Source organism: Chiloscyllium plagiosum, unplaced genomic scaffold (genome assembly GCF_037043375.1).
Source record: "Chiloscyllium plagiosum isolate Xiang-an unplaced genomic scaffold, Cpla_swu_hap1 HiC_scaffold_11, whole genome shotgun sequence".
NCBI classification, from domain to species: Eukaryota; Metazoa; Chordata; class Chondrichthyes; order Orectolobiformes; family Hemiscylliidae; genus Chiloscyllium; species Chiloscyllium plagiosum.
Window position 1 is genome coordinate 79,751,464 of NW_028270149.1, and position 13,778 is coordinate 79,765,241.

Here is a 13,778-nt window from a genome sequence, read left to right on the forward strand (position 1 = left end):
GTTTGTTCCTTAAAGCAATTTATATTCAATGCAGATTATGCATTATTTTATATTCATTGCAGATTATCTTTAAAATTCTGGCCACTACTTGTCTACCACCAAAAATCAGCAAAACGACCTTCGTGTGGAGCCACAGAAAATGGGGGAGATACTAAATGAATATTTTGCATCAGTAGTTACTGTGGAAAAGGATATGGAAGGTATAGACTGTAGGGAAATAGATGGTGACATCTTGCAAAATGTCCAGATTACAGAGGAGGAAGTGCTGGATGTCTTGAAATGGTTAAAGGTGGATAAATCCCCAGGACCTGATCAGGTGTACCCGAGAACTCTATGGGAAGCTAGAGAAGTGATTGCTGGGACTCTTGCTGAGATATTTGTAACATTGATAGTCACAGGTGAGGTGCCGGAAGACTGGAGGTTGGCAAACGTAGTGCCACTGTTTAAGAAGGGCGGTAAAGACAAGCCAGGGAACTATAGACCACTGAGTCTGACCTCAGTGATGGGCAAGTTGTTGGAGGGAATCCTGAGGGACAGGATGTACATGTATTTGGAAAGGCAAGGACTGATTCGGGATAGTCAGCATGACTTTGTGCATGGGAAATCATATCTCACAAACTTGATTGAGTTTTTTCAAGAAGTAACAAAGAAGATTGATGAGGGCAGAGCAGTAGATGTGATCTATATGGACTTCAGTAAGGCGTTTGACAAGGTTCCTCATGGGAGACTGATTAGCAAGGTTAGATCTCATAGAATACAGGGAGAACTAGCCATTTGGATACAGAACTGGCTCAAAGGTAGAAGACAGAATGTGGTGGTGGGGGGTTTTTCAGACTGGAGGCCTGTGACCAGTGGAGTTCCACAAGGATCGGTTCTGGGTCCTCTACTTTTTGTCATTTACATAAATGATTTGGATGTGAGCATAAGAGGTACAGTTAGTAAGTTTGCAGATGACCCCAAAATTGGAGGTGTAGTGGACAGCGAAGAAGGTTACCTTAGAATACAACAGGATCTGGACCAGATGGACCAACGGGCTGAGAAGTAACAGATGGAGTTTAATTCCGATAAATGCGAGGTGCTGCATTTTGGGAAAGCAAATCTTAGCAGGACTTATACACTTAATGGTAAAGGTCCTAGGGAGTGTTGCTGAACAAAGAGACCTTGGAGTGCAGGTTCAGAGCTCCTTGAAAGTGGAGTCACAGGTAGATAGGATAGTGAAGAAGGTGTTTGATATGCTTTCCTTTATTGGTCAGAGTATTGAGTACAGGAGTTGAAAGGTCATGTTGTGGCTGTACAGGACATTGGTTAGGCCACTGTTGGAATATTGCATGCAACTCTGGTCTCCTTCCTATCGGAAAGATGTTGTGAAACTTGTAAATCTTTTCTGAACCCTTTCCAGGATGCTGCCAGGGTTGGAGGATCTGAGCTACAAGGAGATGCTGAACAAGCCTGGGCTGTTTTCCCTGGAGCATTGGAGGCTGAGGGGTGACCTTATAGAGGTTTACAAAATTATAAGGGGCATGGATAGGATAAATAGACAAAGTATTTTCCCTGGGGTGGGGGAGTCCAGAACTAGAGGACATAGGTTTAGGGTGAGAGGGGAAAGATATAAAAGAGACCTAAGGGGCAACTTTTTCATGCAGAGTGTGGTACGTGTATGGAATGAGCTGCCAGAGGATGTGATGGAGGCTGGTACAATTGCAGCATTTAAAAGGTATTTGGATGGGTATGTGAATAGGAAGGGTTTGGAGGGATATGGGCCGGGTGCTGGCAGGTGGGACTAGATTGGGTTGGGATATCTGGTCGGCATGGACGGGTTGGACCGAAGGGTCTGTTTCCATGCTGTACATCTCTATGGCCTTAACTTGGAGTTTCCAAGTCTGCCCTAGTTCATCTGTCTGCTATTTAGATACAGGGCCCAAATTTTGATCATCACTAAAATGCTTTCACACTCAATGTTAAACTATTTCGTATTAGTCAGTCTTCCCTGGAGATTCATCTTCTTCAAGGATGTTAAGTAGCCCTTCTCTCATTACACAGTACTTGATCCAAAATGGCCTCTTATTCCTAACATACTGATCTAGAAAACTATCTTGCACACTTTTCCTCTACTTAACCTCCACACTGTTACTGCTATTAATGTTTGCCCAGTCTGTGAAGAAATAAATTTGCCAATGATAAATGATTACCCTAATTACATGGAGCACAAGTTTCCTGATATTCACTGCAGCTGTTGTTGAGGACAGTGTCATAACTTCCACTAGAATTTTCTACCTCTTGATTTTTCTTAGATCCACCCAAACTGATTTTAGTTCTTGATTTCCTGAGGTTAGATTATTTTTCTCTATTGTCATTATCCCAGAATTTTGTTCTTGCTATAATTATGAGTTTTAGTCATAGTCATACAGCATGAAAACAGATCCAAGAGTCCATGCCAACTGTTTTCCCAAACAAAACTAGTTCCGCTTGCCAATGTTTGGTCTAGATCCCTCCAAATCTTTCCTCTTCATGTACTTACCCAAATGTCTTCTAAATGTTGTAACTGGACCTATGTGCACTGTTACGTCTGGCAGTTCATTCCACATACAAATCACTCTCTGTGGTTGCCTCTTATATCCTTTTTAAATCTTTCTCCTCTCACCTTAAAAAATGGCCCCTAGATTTGAACTCTCCCACCCTAGGAAAAAGATTGGTAAATCTTTTCTGAACTAATGGTATTAATAAAATATTTGTTATTAGATTTGATTTGTACTCAATTGATCTAATTTATCCTAAGTGCTTCTTTATAGAACATAGCGCATTACAGGCCCTTCAGCCCCAGATGTTGCGCCGACCTGTGTAATCTGATGCTCATCTAACCTACACTGTTCCATTATTATTCATATGTATGCCTAATGCCTATTTAAATGCCCTTAACGTCGGCGAGTCTACTACTGTTGCAGGCTGTTCCATGTCTCTACTACACTCTGAGTGAAGAAACTTCCCCTAATATCTGTCCTACATCTATGACCCCTAAATTTAAAGCCATGTCCCCTTATGTTAGGCTTCTCCATCTGAGGAAAAAGGGTCTCACTGTCCACCCTATCTAATCCTCTGATTATCTTATACGTCTCGATTAAGTCACATCTCAACCTTCTTCTCTCCAAAGAAAACAACCTCCGTTGCCTCAGCCTTTCTTCGTAACACCTCCCTTCCATGCCAGGCAATATCCTAGTAAATCTCCTCTGAACCCTTCCCAAAGCTTCCACATCCGTCCTATAATGTGGTGACCAGAACTGCGTGCAATACTCCAAGTGCGGCCTTACCAGTGTCTTGTATAGCTGAAGCATGATCTCATGGCTCCGAAACTCAATCCCCCTACCAATAAACACCAACACACCATATGCCGCCTTAACAACCCTATCAACCTGGGTGGCAACTTTCAGGGATTTATGCACCTGGACATTGAGATCTCTCTATTCATCCACACTGCCAAGAATTTTACCATGAGCCCAGTACTCTGCATTCCTGCTATTTCTTCCGAAGTGAACTACCTCACACCTATCCGCATTACCTATGTTTCTCTGTAATCCACAACATCGTTTGGCACTATCCACAACTCTGCCTACCTTAGTGTCATCAACAAATTTATTAACCCATCCTTCTCCACCCACATCCAGATCATTTATTAAAATGACAAACAGCAGTGGCCCCAAAACAGATCCTTGCAGCACACCACTGGAAACTCAGCTCCAGAATATTTCTCATCAACCACCACCCTCTGTCTTCTTTCAGCTAGCCAATATCTGATCCAAACCACTAAATCACCTTCAATCCCAAAACTCCGAAGTTTGTGCAGTAGCCTACTGTGTGGAACCTTATCAAATGTCTTACTGAAGTCCATATACACCACATCGACCGCTTTACCATCATCCATCTGCTTTGTCACCTTCTCGCCCTACCCTTCACAAAACCGTGTTGACTATCCCTAATCAAATTATTCCTTTCCAGATGATTATAAATCCTATCTCTTATAACCTTTTCCAACACGTTACCCACAGCCGAAGTAAGGCTCACTGGCCTGTAATTATCAGGATTTTCCCGACTCCCCTCCTTAAGCAAGGGAACAAAATTTGCTATCCTTCAGTCTTCTGGCACTACTCTTGTCAACGGTGATGACATAAAGATCGAAGCCAAAGGCTCTACAATCTCCTCCCTGGCTTCCCAGAGAATCCAAGGATAAATCCCATCAGCCCAGGAGTCTTAACTATTTTCAGATCTTCCAAAATTGCTAAAACCTCCTCTTTGTCAACCTCAATCCCATCAAATCTTGTAGCCTGTATCTCCATTTTCTAACTAACTTTGCCCTTTTCCATGCAAATACTGACAAAAAAATTCATTAAGCGCTTCCCCTATGTCTATAGATTCCACACACAACTTTCCACTATGATCTTTGGCCCTAATCTTACTCTAGTCAATCCTTTTTCCTGATTTACCTATGGAAGGCCTTAGGGTTTTCCTTAATCCCATCTGCCAGCAACGTCTCATGTCCCGAGCTGGCTCTTCTTAGCCCTCTCCTTAGATCTTTTCTGGCTAACTTATAACTCTCAAGCCCCTTATCTGAGCCTTCATGCCTCATCCTCACATCAGCCTTTTTCTTCCTCTTCAACATCTTTAGTAAATCATGGCTCCTTCTTTCAACAACAACCTCCCTGTCTTTCCTTTGCTGCTTTTGAATTTTTTGAGACCTCCCACTTCCGAATCTGTCCATCTGCTCTCGTTGCCCAGCACTTCAAGTTCTATCTCAAGAAACAAAGTAGGAGAAGAAACTAGGTTTACCAAATAGGGAGAAGAAACAGAAGAAAATGGCAAAACCGTAGTTGCTGTTTATGGGATGATGTGGTGGTCAATGAGGTTTATGCACACAGATCATGTGTGTGAACAAATCTCCCATTCTGTGTAGATGTTTTTCACAATGAGTTTAAGTTCTTCAACAGTGAGCCTTCGTCGGAAATATGTTAAAGCCCTGTAGTATACACTTGTCCATATTCTTGCTTATCCTGAAATCTACTGTGATAATTAACATTTATTGAAGTCATGCTGAATACCTGAATGCAAAATTAGCAGGTGATAAGCAGTTCAGAATCGTGAAATCGACCATAGCAAACAAAGTGATCCCCTGAGCTGAGTTGCTGTGTAAGCAGAGTGTGCAGACTGTACCTCTGTCTTCTGGCCCATCTGTAACCTTGCCCATGCAAAGGGATTGGACTGATTCAGACAGAGTGAAACAATGACCCTGATTATATCACGAGAAATTGCAATATAAGAATTTGAACAAAGAACTCTAAATAAAAAGATGATATCACTGAAAGTCAACAGGGAAGCAATTGGGTTGTTGACAATATCTCCACTGGCAGACTCATTTATAGTAAACTTTTCTTCTGGCAAATGTCGTTATCTGTTAACTGCCATCTAAAGGGCCTATTGACCTCCACAGCTAAGATTAGCTGTAAATGACTACCCTCCTAATAATATGTATACCTTAGAATATTAAATACATTATCCCTTGCAAACATGTTCTGCATTTTCCAGACCCACTCTGCAATCTCACTCTGAATGATGGATATTTTACAATTGTTAATACAACATGGCTGCAGGCAAACAACAAAACTTGTCTAAATGGATCCGAAATCTCCATTCCTCACCAGGGTCCGAGTGAGCAATACTGGGAGTAAGTATATTGTTGCAGAGAGCTACACTTATAACCTGCACAGCTCCTCTTGAGATGGTTAGTGAGAAAATGAGAGAGAAGCTGTTTGATTTCAATCATGATGTTACATTATTCTCCTCTTGTATACTAACAGGGATCCTTCTTTATTTTGAATTTCCCTGGTTTCTAGCGCTGCAACTTTTCTTTAGCAGTATTTAAATTGTGTAAACTTATCGATGAAACATTTAATTTCTTGTTTGTTTGAGTTTCTGAGACTGATCTCCCTTTCTCTGTATGATCAATTGAATGTAGTATTGTCTTTAACCCATAGTCCTGATAAATGAGTTAGGGAAATTGGGAGTGACATGATGTTTAATAATATGAAGGAGCTGAATTCACTGGGAGACACTGACTAACCCAGGTAGTTTTAACAGTGCAATGTAAGGCTGTCAATGAAGCACCATCAGGAACTCCTTCAAACCAAATCAGCCCACAAGAGAAATTACATCAGCATTGACTGTTTTAACAAAAATTAGTAGAATGAGAAAATATAGTTAAAACAATACCAAATTCAGTCTTTTTTTTTAACTCAACCATTGGACACTGGAATATAGTTTTACAAGATGTCAACAATAACTACCCGCATTTTTATAGGGCCTTTTTTAATCTGAATACCAGAAGCAAAACCAAAATATATTACAAGGGCAGAAAGAACAGATAGACTCCACTCGAGCCTAGCGTTCATCATAATCTGATCAATTTCTCATCTGCCTAGCACTAAGAATTGACTTTTTATCCTGAGGCTGGACTCCCAATGTTCTAGATTCTCCAATCAAACAAAACAATGAGTGGGATTTTCTGTTCTCAGAGCGGGTGAAAAGAATGTAGGCAGGTGAACTTGATCGGGTGAGAGGAATAATGTCAGAATTTCTCCCCCTTCCAGTGCTGGCTTAGCTATCTGACCAGCAAGTTATGAGTACAATGGATCACGAGTAAGTCTCAGCACTTTCCTTACATAATACAATGTGTTTATTACATAACAGTAACTATGTACTGATTTCACTAATCCTTAACACATTTTAATACCTATCAGCCAGAGGTAGCAAAGACGTGTGTCTCCATCAGGAGACCAGTTCAGACACCAACTGATTTCCAACCCAGAGTTGTGGGACATCAACAGACCTGGTAGAAATGAGTCCAGCTCAATATTGAGTTGCTGTGCAGCACTATGAGTACTTCTGCAAGGGTCATTCTAAAGCAGACCATAGTGGTATGGACCAGACCAGAATACCTCTGCCATCACCAAAGCATACAGTCAGCAGATAACCTGGACTCTAACTTTTATACTTATTTAAAGGCAAGTGTGAGGTACTGAGTTTCAGATTTGATTTGATTCATCTACTGTAAGACTTTAATCAATACATTCCTTATTCGTATGACACAATTAAAATATGTTTAAAAAGAATTGGCATAGCTTTAACACTATTGAACTACTTAACAAGATAATGTATTATTTAACTATTAATTATCAACTGTTCTAATATAGGAAGCGTCACATAAGCACACACTGGGCAAGGCAATTTAGCAAAACAGTTACAGTTCTCATGTGCTGCCTCTCTCCAGTCCAGCAGAACAAAAAAATGAAATAAACAGTCTGCCCTTTTTTTATTTCTAGAAGGAAATGTCTTGTCTAAGCCTGTAGGAGTAGAGAGCTCAAACTTTTAGCTCAGCAGCAGGAAAAACCTTCTCACACACTGAAAGCAAAACTAAAAACCTTCCTGAGTCTGTGAATCCTGACTCCGCCCACTCATAATTCTTTTATCCAATTTATAGAAAACTTTGCCTGCAACAGACAGGCTATCACCACTGTGGCAACACCTCTCTACAAGAGAAACAGCATAGAATACATCTCTCTTAATGGTACAATACTATCACAATAGGGCTACTGAGGAAGATGCCCAGACCAGCCAAGTACAATGCTGTAGACTCTAAACAGAGTGTCTGACATCATAATTGTTTGCATGTCCTCCACAACCTAACTTTATTAAAAGGTACTTTCTTAGGAGGTGAAGAGATGAAAGGATATGAATGTTTATTTTAGGAGATAGCTGGAAGTGAGGGTGGTATGGTGGCCCAGGAGTGCCCTGACAGATATCAGGAATACCGGCCTATGATCTGATGAGTAATATGAATACCTCCCAGGCTGCATGGTCCTCAGGAAACAAAGCTGCACTGACACATTTCTTTTACTGGTCTGTTTTTGTTACGGACCAGGCTGCTGGAGTGTCACAGAGTCCTCCCATTGACTTGTTCTCATTGGCTGAGAAGCACCTCTTTATGTCCACTGAGGTTATAGTCTGACTTAGTTAAAAATCACACAATGTCAGGTTATAGTCCAACAGGTTTATTTGGAAGCGCTACCTTTCGAAGTGCCACTTCTTCTTCAGGTAGTTCATCACTTGATGAAGAATCAGCGCTTTGAATGCTAATCAATCCTCCACATTCACATTCAAATGTCTTTCTGGCTTCAACAATCAATGCACAGAAGAAGCACCAACAACTTTCAATCATATATACTCTTTATAGCTGTGTCATTAAATCTTTGGTGCCTCCACTCATCATTTCTGCCCAAATGCATCACCTTACATAGAATCCATACAGTGTGGAAACAGTCCATTTGGCCCAACAAGTTCACACCGACCCTCCAAAGAGTAACCCACTCAGATCCATTCCCCTATTACTCTACATTCTCCCTGACTAATGCACCTGACCACCATGGGCAATTTAGCACGGCCAATTCACCTAACCTGCACATCTTTGGGCTGCTACGGGAGGAAACCGGATCACACAGAGGAAACCCATGCAGACACGGAGAATGTGCAAAGTCCACACAGACAGTCGCCCGTGGCTGGAATCAAACCCAGGTCCCTGGCACTGTGAGGCAGTATTGCTAACCACTGAGCCACCGTGCTGCCCTGTCTTTGGATGAAATCCTATTTAACAATTCCTGCCCATTTGTCCAGCCAACTCTTCTCATAGAGATCAGATATTTTTCCTTTTGAGGGATCTTTTTCAGATTTTCTTGAGAGCTACATTTTGATTTTTGGGGGCTGCTTTTTAGTTTTCATTCATCCTCACACCTTTCTTAGGGTGATGTCATTTACTAATATTTTTGACCTCACTCAGAAGCAGAATTTGAAGACTTCTTCAAATCCTCAATAATTGTCACCCATCCATTAGTATGGAGACACTACACCCAATCGTATAACTGGCACAGCAGTGTTTAAATTGGCAGAAGGCAATAGGCAGAAGTTAGAGACAAAAGGTTTTTTTCCCAAAATAACTGACCAGCACTGCAACTCAGAAAACCATTACCCCAAACACACTGTCCACACTGGTGATGTCACAGCTAATATCTTTTCATTGGATATGCTTCAAGTTGGAGGATTTTAACTGGGCAGTAGCTATCCTTTTTACTATATCTTAGACTCAATCTCAGATTTAAATTTAACAATTTATCTAGCACTAATTTTATTCAAGCATCAATTGTTAGTTGGGTATGAGAGCCCTAAACTGCTTCCAGCCTTCTTCTAGAAATGTTTCCTAACTTCACTCCTGAATGTCTTGGCTCTAATTGCAGATTATACTCCTTCGCCTTCAACTTTCTTCACTGACTAATACTTTGTGAGATCTTCAAGTCATGACAAGCACTGTTAATTATTATTTGGGATCTTAGTTCATGAGAAAACATTGCATGTTTATTTGCAACGCAGTCCTTGCAACTCATGTATTCATGGCATGCAAAATGTTTTGAGAAATGATAGAACCAAAATGAAGTTCATTCTTATAAAAGAAATCTATTCAGTATTAAATTGTCCAAATGGTATGGTGTGCAGTAGAATCGCATCCCCGTGCTGTAGCTTTTGAATTTACACAGTCTTAATTTTTTTTATTCATTTGTGGGACTTGGGTGTCACTAGCTGGCCAGCATTGATAGCCCATTCCTGTTTGCCCATGAGAAGGTGGTGGTGACCTACCTTCGTGAATCATTGCAGTCCACTTGCTTTGGGTTGACCCACAATGCCGGTAGGGAGAGAATTCCAGGATTTTGGGAACAGTGGGTATATTTCCGAGTCAGAGTGGTGAGTGGCTTGGAGGGGAACTTGCAGATAGTAGTGTTTCCAAACACCTGCTGCGGTAGTCCTTCTAGATGGAAACGATCATGGGTTTGGAAGGTGCTGTCTAAGGATCTTAGGTGAATTTCTGCAGTGCATCTTGTAGATAGTACACACTGCTGCTACTGAGCGCTGGGGTTGAAGGGATTGAATGTTTGTAGATGTGGTGCCAATCAAGTGGGTTGCTTTGTACTGGATGGTGTCAAGCTTGAACGTTGTTGGAGCTGCCCCCATTTAGGCAAGTGGAGAGTATTACTCCACACTCCTGACTTGTGCGTTGTAGATGGTGGGTAGACTTTGGGATCTCAGGAAGTGAGTTACTTGCTGCAGTATCCTTCGTTTCTGACCTACTTTTGTAGCCACTGGTGTTTATGTCATGAGTCTAGTTGAGTTTCTGGTCAATGGTAACCCCAAGGATTTTGACAGTGGGGCATTCATTGATGGTAATACAGTTGAATGTCAAGGGCGGTGGTTAGAGTGTTTCTTACTGGTGATGGTCATTGTCTGGCATTTGTGTGGCATGAATGTTACTTGCCACTTGTTGGCCCAAGCCTGCATATTGTCCAGATCTTGTTGCATTTGAGCACAGACTGCTTCAGAATCTGAAGAGTTGCGAATGGTGCTGAACACTCTGTCATCATCGACGAACACCCGCACTTCTGACCTTATGACAGAGGGAAGGTCTTTGATGAAGCAGCTGAAGATAGTTGGGCCTTGGACACTACCCTGAGGTACTCCTGCAGAGATGTCCTGGAGCTGAGATGACTGACCCTCCACAACCACAAGTATCTTCCTTTGTGCCAGGTATGACTTGAACCAATGGAGTGTTTGCCCCCAGAAACCCATTGATTCCAGTTTTGACAGGGCTCCTTGATGCCATACTCTGTCAAATGCGACCTTGATGTCAAGGTCTGTCACTCTCACCTCATCTTAAACTGAAGACTTCATATTCATTTGCAAGTAATTCATTGTCTCAGAGTTTTCCTGACCACCAGTAAATTCAGTTGACAAGACTTAAAGCTGTTCTCTTTCCTTCACAGCCTCTTCTCTTCCTCACCTTCTTTTCCTCGTAGCCTTTGCATTTTAGCCTTTCTCTCCCAGCAACCATTCTCCCCCTAGTAGCCTCTAACACCAGCAACTACATATTCTTTTCCCCACAACACCATCTCGTTATGGCAGCCTTGTTACCATTAAGCTCTTCTCACTACCGCTCTCCTCTGGCAGTCTCTGTCCCCACACGAACATCTCTCCCAAACGTCTCACAATGCCACCAGTGTGGTGCTGACACTGGCATGCCCCCATTCACTTTTCTACTGCTTACTGCTTACTGCTCCTGCAATCACAGGCTGTTTCTCTTCCACATTTCTGCACTAATCAGCCTAACAGGAGTAAGCATAGTTTCTTTTCCATTACTAGTCACTCCCATGATTGAATTCTCCAGGGATTTTTGGGCCGTTCAGCGTGAAGTCGCAAATGAAATCTGTGCATTTAGAACTCTTCTATGTGAAGTTGCAGGGAATTTCTTCTATTGTCACTGCTCACCAATCCTTAAAGTCTGGTTTCCTGAGCAAAATTTGAAATTCCACTCTGTATAACAAGGTCAAACTATTTCGACAGAAAGCAAGTAAAATAGTGGATCTAGCACTGACCCTTTGGGAACACCACTGTATATTTTCTTCACTTTGATAAATAACCAATTGCCATAATTTGCTGTTTTCTGCATTTAAACCATTTTTTAAGCCCAATTGGACATTGGTCCTCCTATTCCATGAGCTTCAGTTTTGTTAATGAGCTTTTTTGTGTCAAATACATTTCTAAAATCGATATGGACAATGTATATTGGATTTCCTTCACCAACATTATCCATTATTTCATTAAAATTATCAATTAAATTAGTCACGTTACCTCTACCATTTAAAGTTATGCTGTCTGTTCTCCATCCATGGTAACGTGCCACTCTGATCTCCATGAGCACTTCACTTGTACACCAACCTTTTCTGTGGCATAACTGAGTACCGTTGAAAATCCAAGAGAACCATACTGAGTGATTCTTCACTATCTATTCTACTCTTTACATCCTCGAAAGACGAATAAATTCATTGGATACGATTTTCATTTCGTAAAGTCATGCTGACATTTTCTGATCATATTATTAGTTTGTAAAGCACTGTTACGTTTTCCTTGATAATACGTTAAAACATTTTGCCATCAATTGATGTCAGCTGCCTGGTTGGCCAGTCACCATTTTCTCTTTCCCATCTTTCTTGAAAAGCCATGGTACATTTGCTAATTTGCAGTTCACTGATACCATTCTAAACTATAGCAGATTCTGAAAAATATTCACTCATTGGTCCATTATTTCTGTAGATACTTCTTTTCAGACTAGGATGTACTCTGTTGGGTCCTGGGGATTTATTGGCTTTCTGTCACTTCGGTTTCTCCAGTACTTTTTCACTGCTGATATTAATTACCTTAATTTCCTTATTATTATTAATTCCTTGGTTATTCTCTATTTCTTGCCTTGCCTTGATACAGCATGATATACTGGTGATCTGCAACTATCACAATATGTTCGCTCCTATAACATAAAGATGAGACGAGGGTGATGTAGTACTGAAGTTTTCAATGACCATGTCCCTTAATGGTATGTCACACATTGATGTTACCCTTTCTCCAAAGAAAAAGAAATCTCAAACCGATATACAGTACTGCTTTATATTGGTACTTGTTATCCATTATAAAAATATACAGAAACAGTTTTAAAATGTTAATAATTGAAACTTCTTGGAGGTTTGACAACTCCGCCTAATCTGGTGATTGTATACCCATCAGCTGAGGTATAATTGCTCTCAGCTGACAATTTGATTTTCTTGCAAAAAATGCTGTCACTTAGTATCATTGGACAATCATCATCCTTCTTTGCCAGTAACCAGGTATCCATGACTAGATTTCTGACTCACACTCTCTGTTTGGGCTTGTAATTGTGGTAGTCCTCGATCTGCTTGCTGGTCATGGATCTCTTTCATTCTCCTTTTGATATTGAAAAACATCTTGAGTCTCTAAATAACTGGATAGCTGGTTGTTAGGCAAGATTGTTCACAATTACCTTTCAAACACAAGTTATGCAATGGATGGATGTCCTTCTCCATCGGTGTTACACAAAAATGTGTCAGTGCAATGCGACAGCTTGTTTTGATATTCAAATTCGATGGACATGGATTTTGCATTGTGTACCATTTGTAATGCAAGATGGTTTCAGCATGGATAGTCGGATGACAGTGTAATGTGAGTCACTCCTCTTTCAGCACAAACATCTGAGAATGGTCAGGCAAAGAATTGTAATCCATTGTGAGATAGTACCCAGTTTAATATTGTTATAAGGCAGAGGTTGATCCTACTCTTCAGCAACTTCTAGTGGTTAAATAAAATAAATCCCTAACAGTCACTTTAAAATCAACAAGTAACAATTCTATTTATCTAACTCTAACAATGAACAAATTAACTAAACTATTAACAAACTGAATAAATCCCTTCTGATTGCTATTACCAAATAAAGCAAGATTGTATGTTATGCTGTTCCAATAAATACAAGTCCTTCATATAACAAAAAAAAAAATTAGTCTCAAAATTACAGCCAGATTACATATCTTCCAGAATGTTATGTGCCTCTCCTATCGATTCTTCCATCAGAAATACCTTATTCTGTCTTTGGTACTGTTATTATTTAGATGGTGCTTTCTCTAGTACATAGATGACTGTTAGAGCCAATCTTTAGAGCTGAGGGCTGTTAGCTCTGTTGGATGGAGGGGTTTTTTGTCCAACTGCCCCCTTTTATACCTGTGATGACATATCAATATTCCTTACAATAGGATTGGTCGTACGTTGTCAAAACCATCAGATTTAAATTTAATAGG

At 40.7% G+C, this 13,778-nt stretch overlaps 1 protein-coding gene across 5 annotated transcripts in view; it reads left to right on the plus strand.

The window, feature by feature from the left end:
* Positions 1–13,778, plus strand: part of LOC122557084 (sodium- and chloride-dependent neutral and basic amino acid transporter B(0+)-like) — a 91,605-nt gene that overhangs the window by 45,882 nt on the left and 31,945 nt on the right. For all 5 annotated transcript variants that reach the window (XR_015758691.1, XM_087992215.1, XM_043704379.2 and 2 more), the window contains exon 5: positions 5,572–5,710. Coding sequence is in view for 4 of the 5 variants with exons in the window: in XM_087992215.1 (XP_087848341.1) it covers positions 5,572–5,710 (139 nt within the window). In the remaining variant the exon portion in view is untranslated. The remainder of the gene's footprint in view (positions 1–5,571; positions 5,711–13,778) is intronic.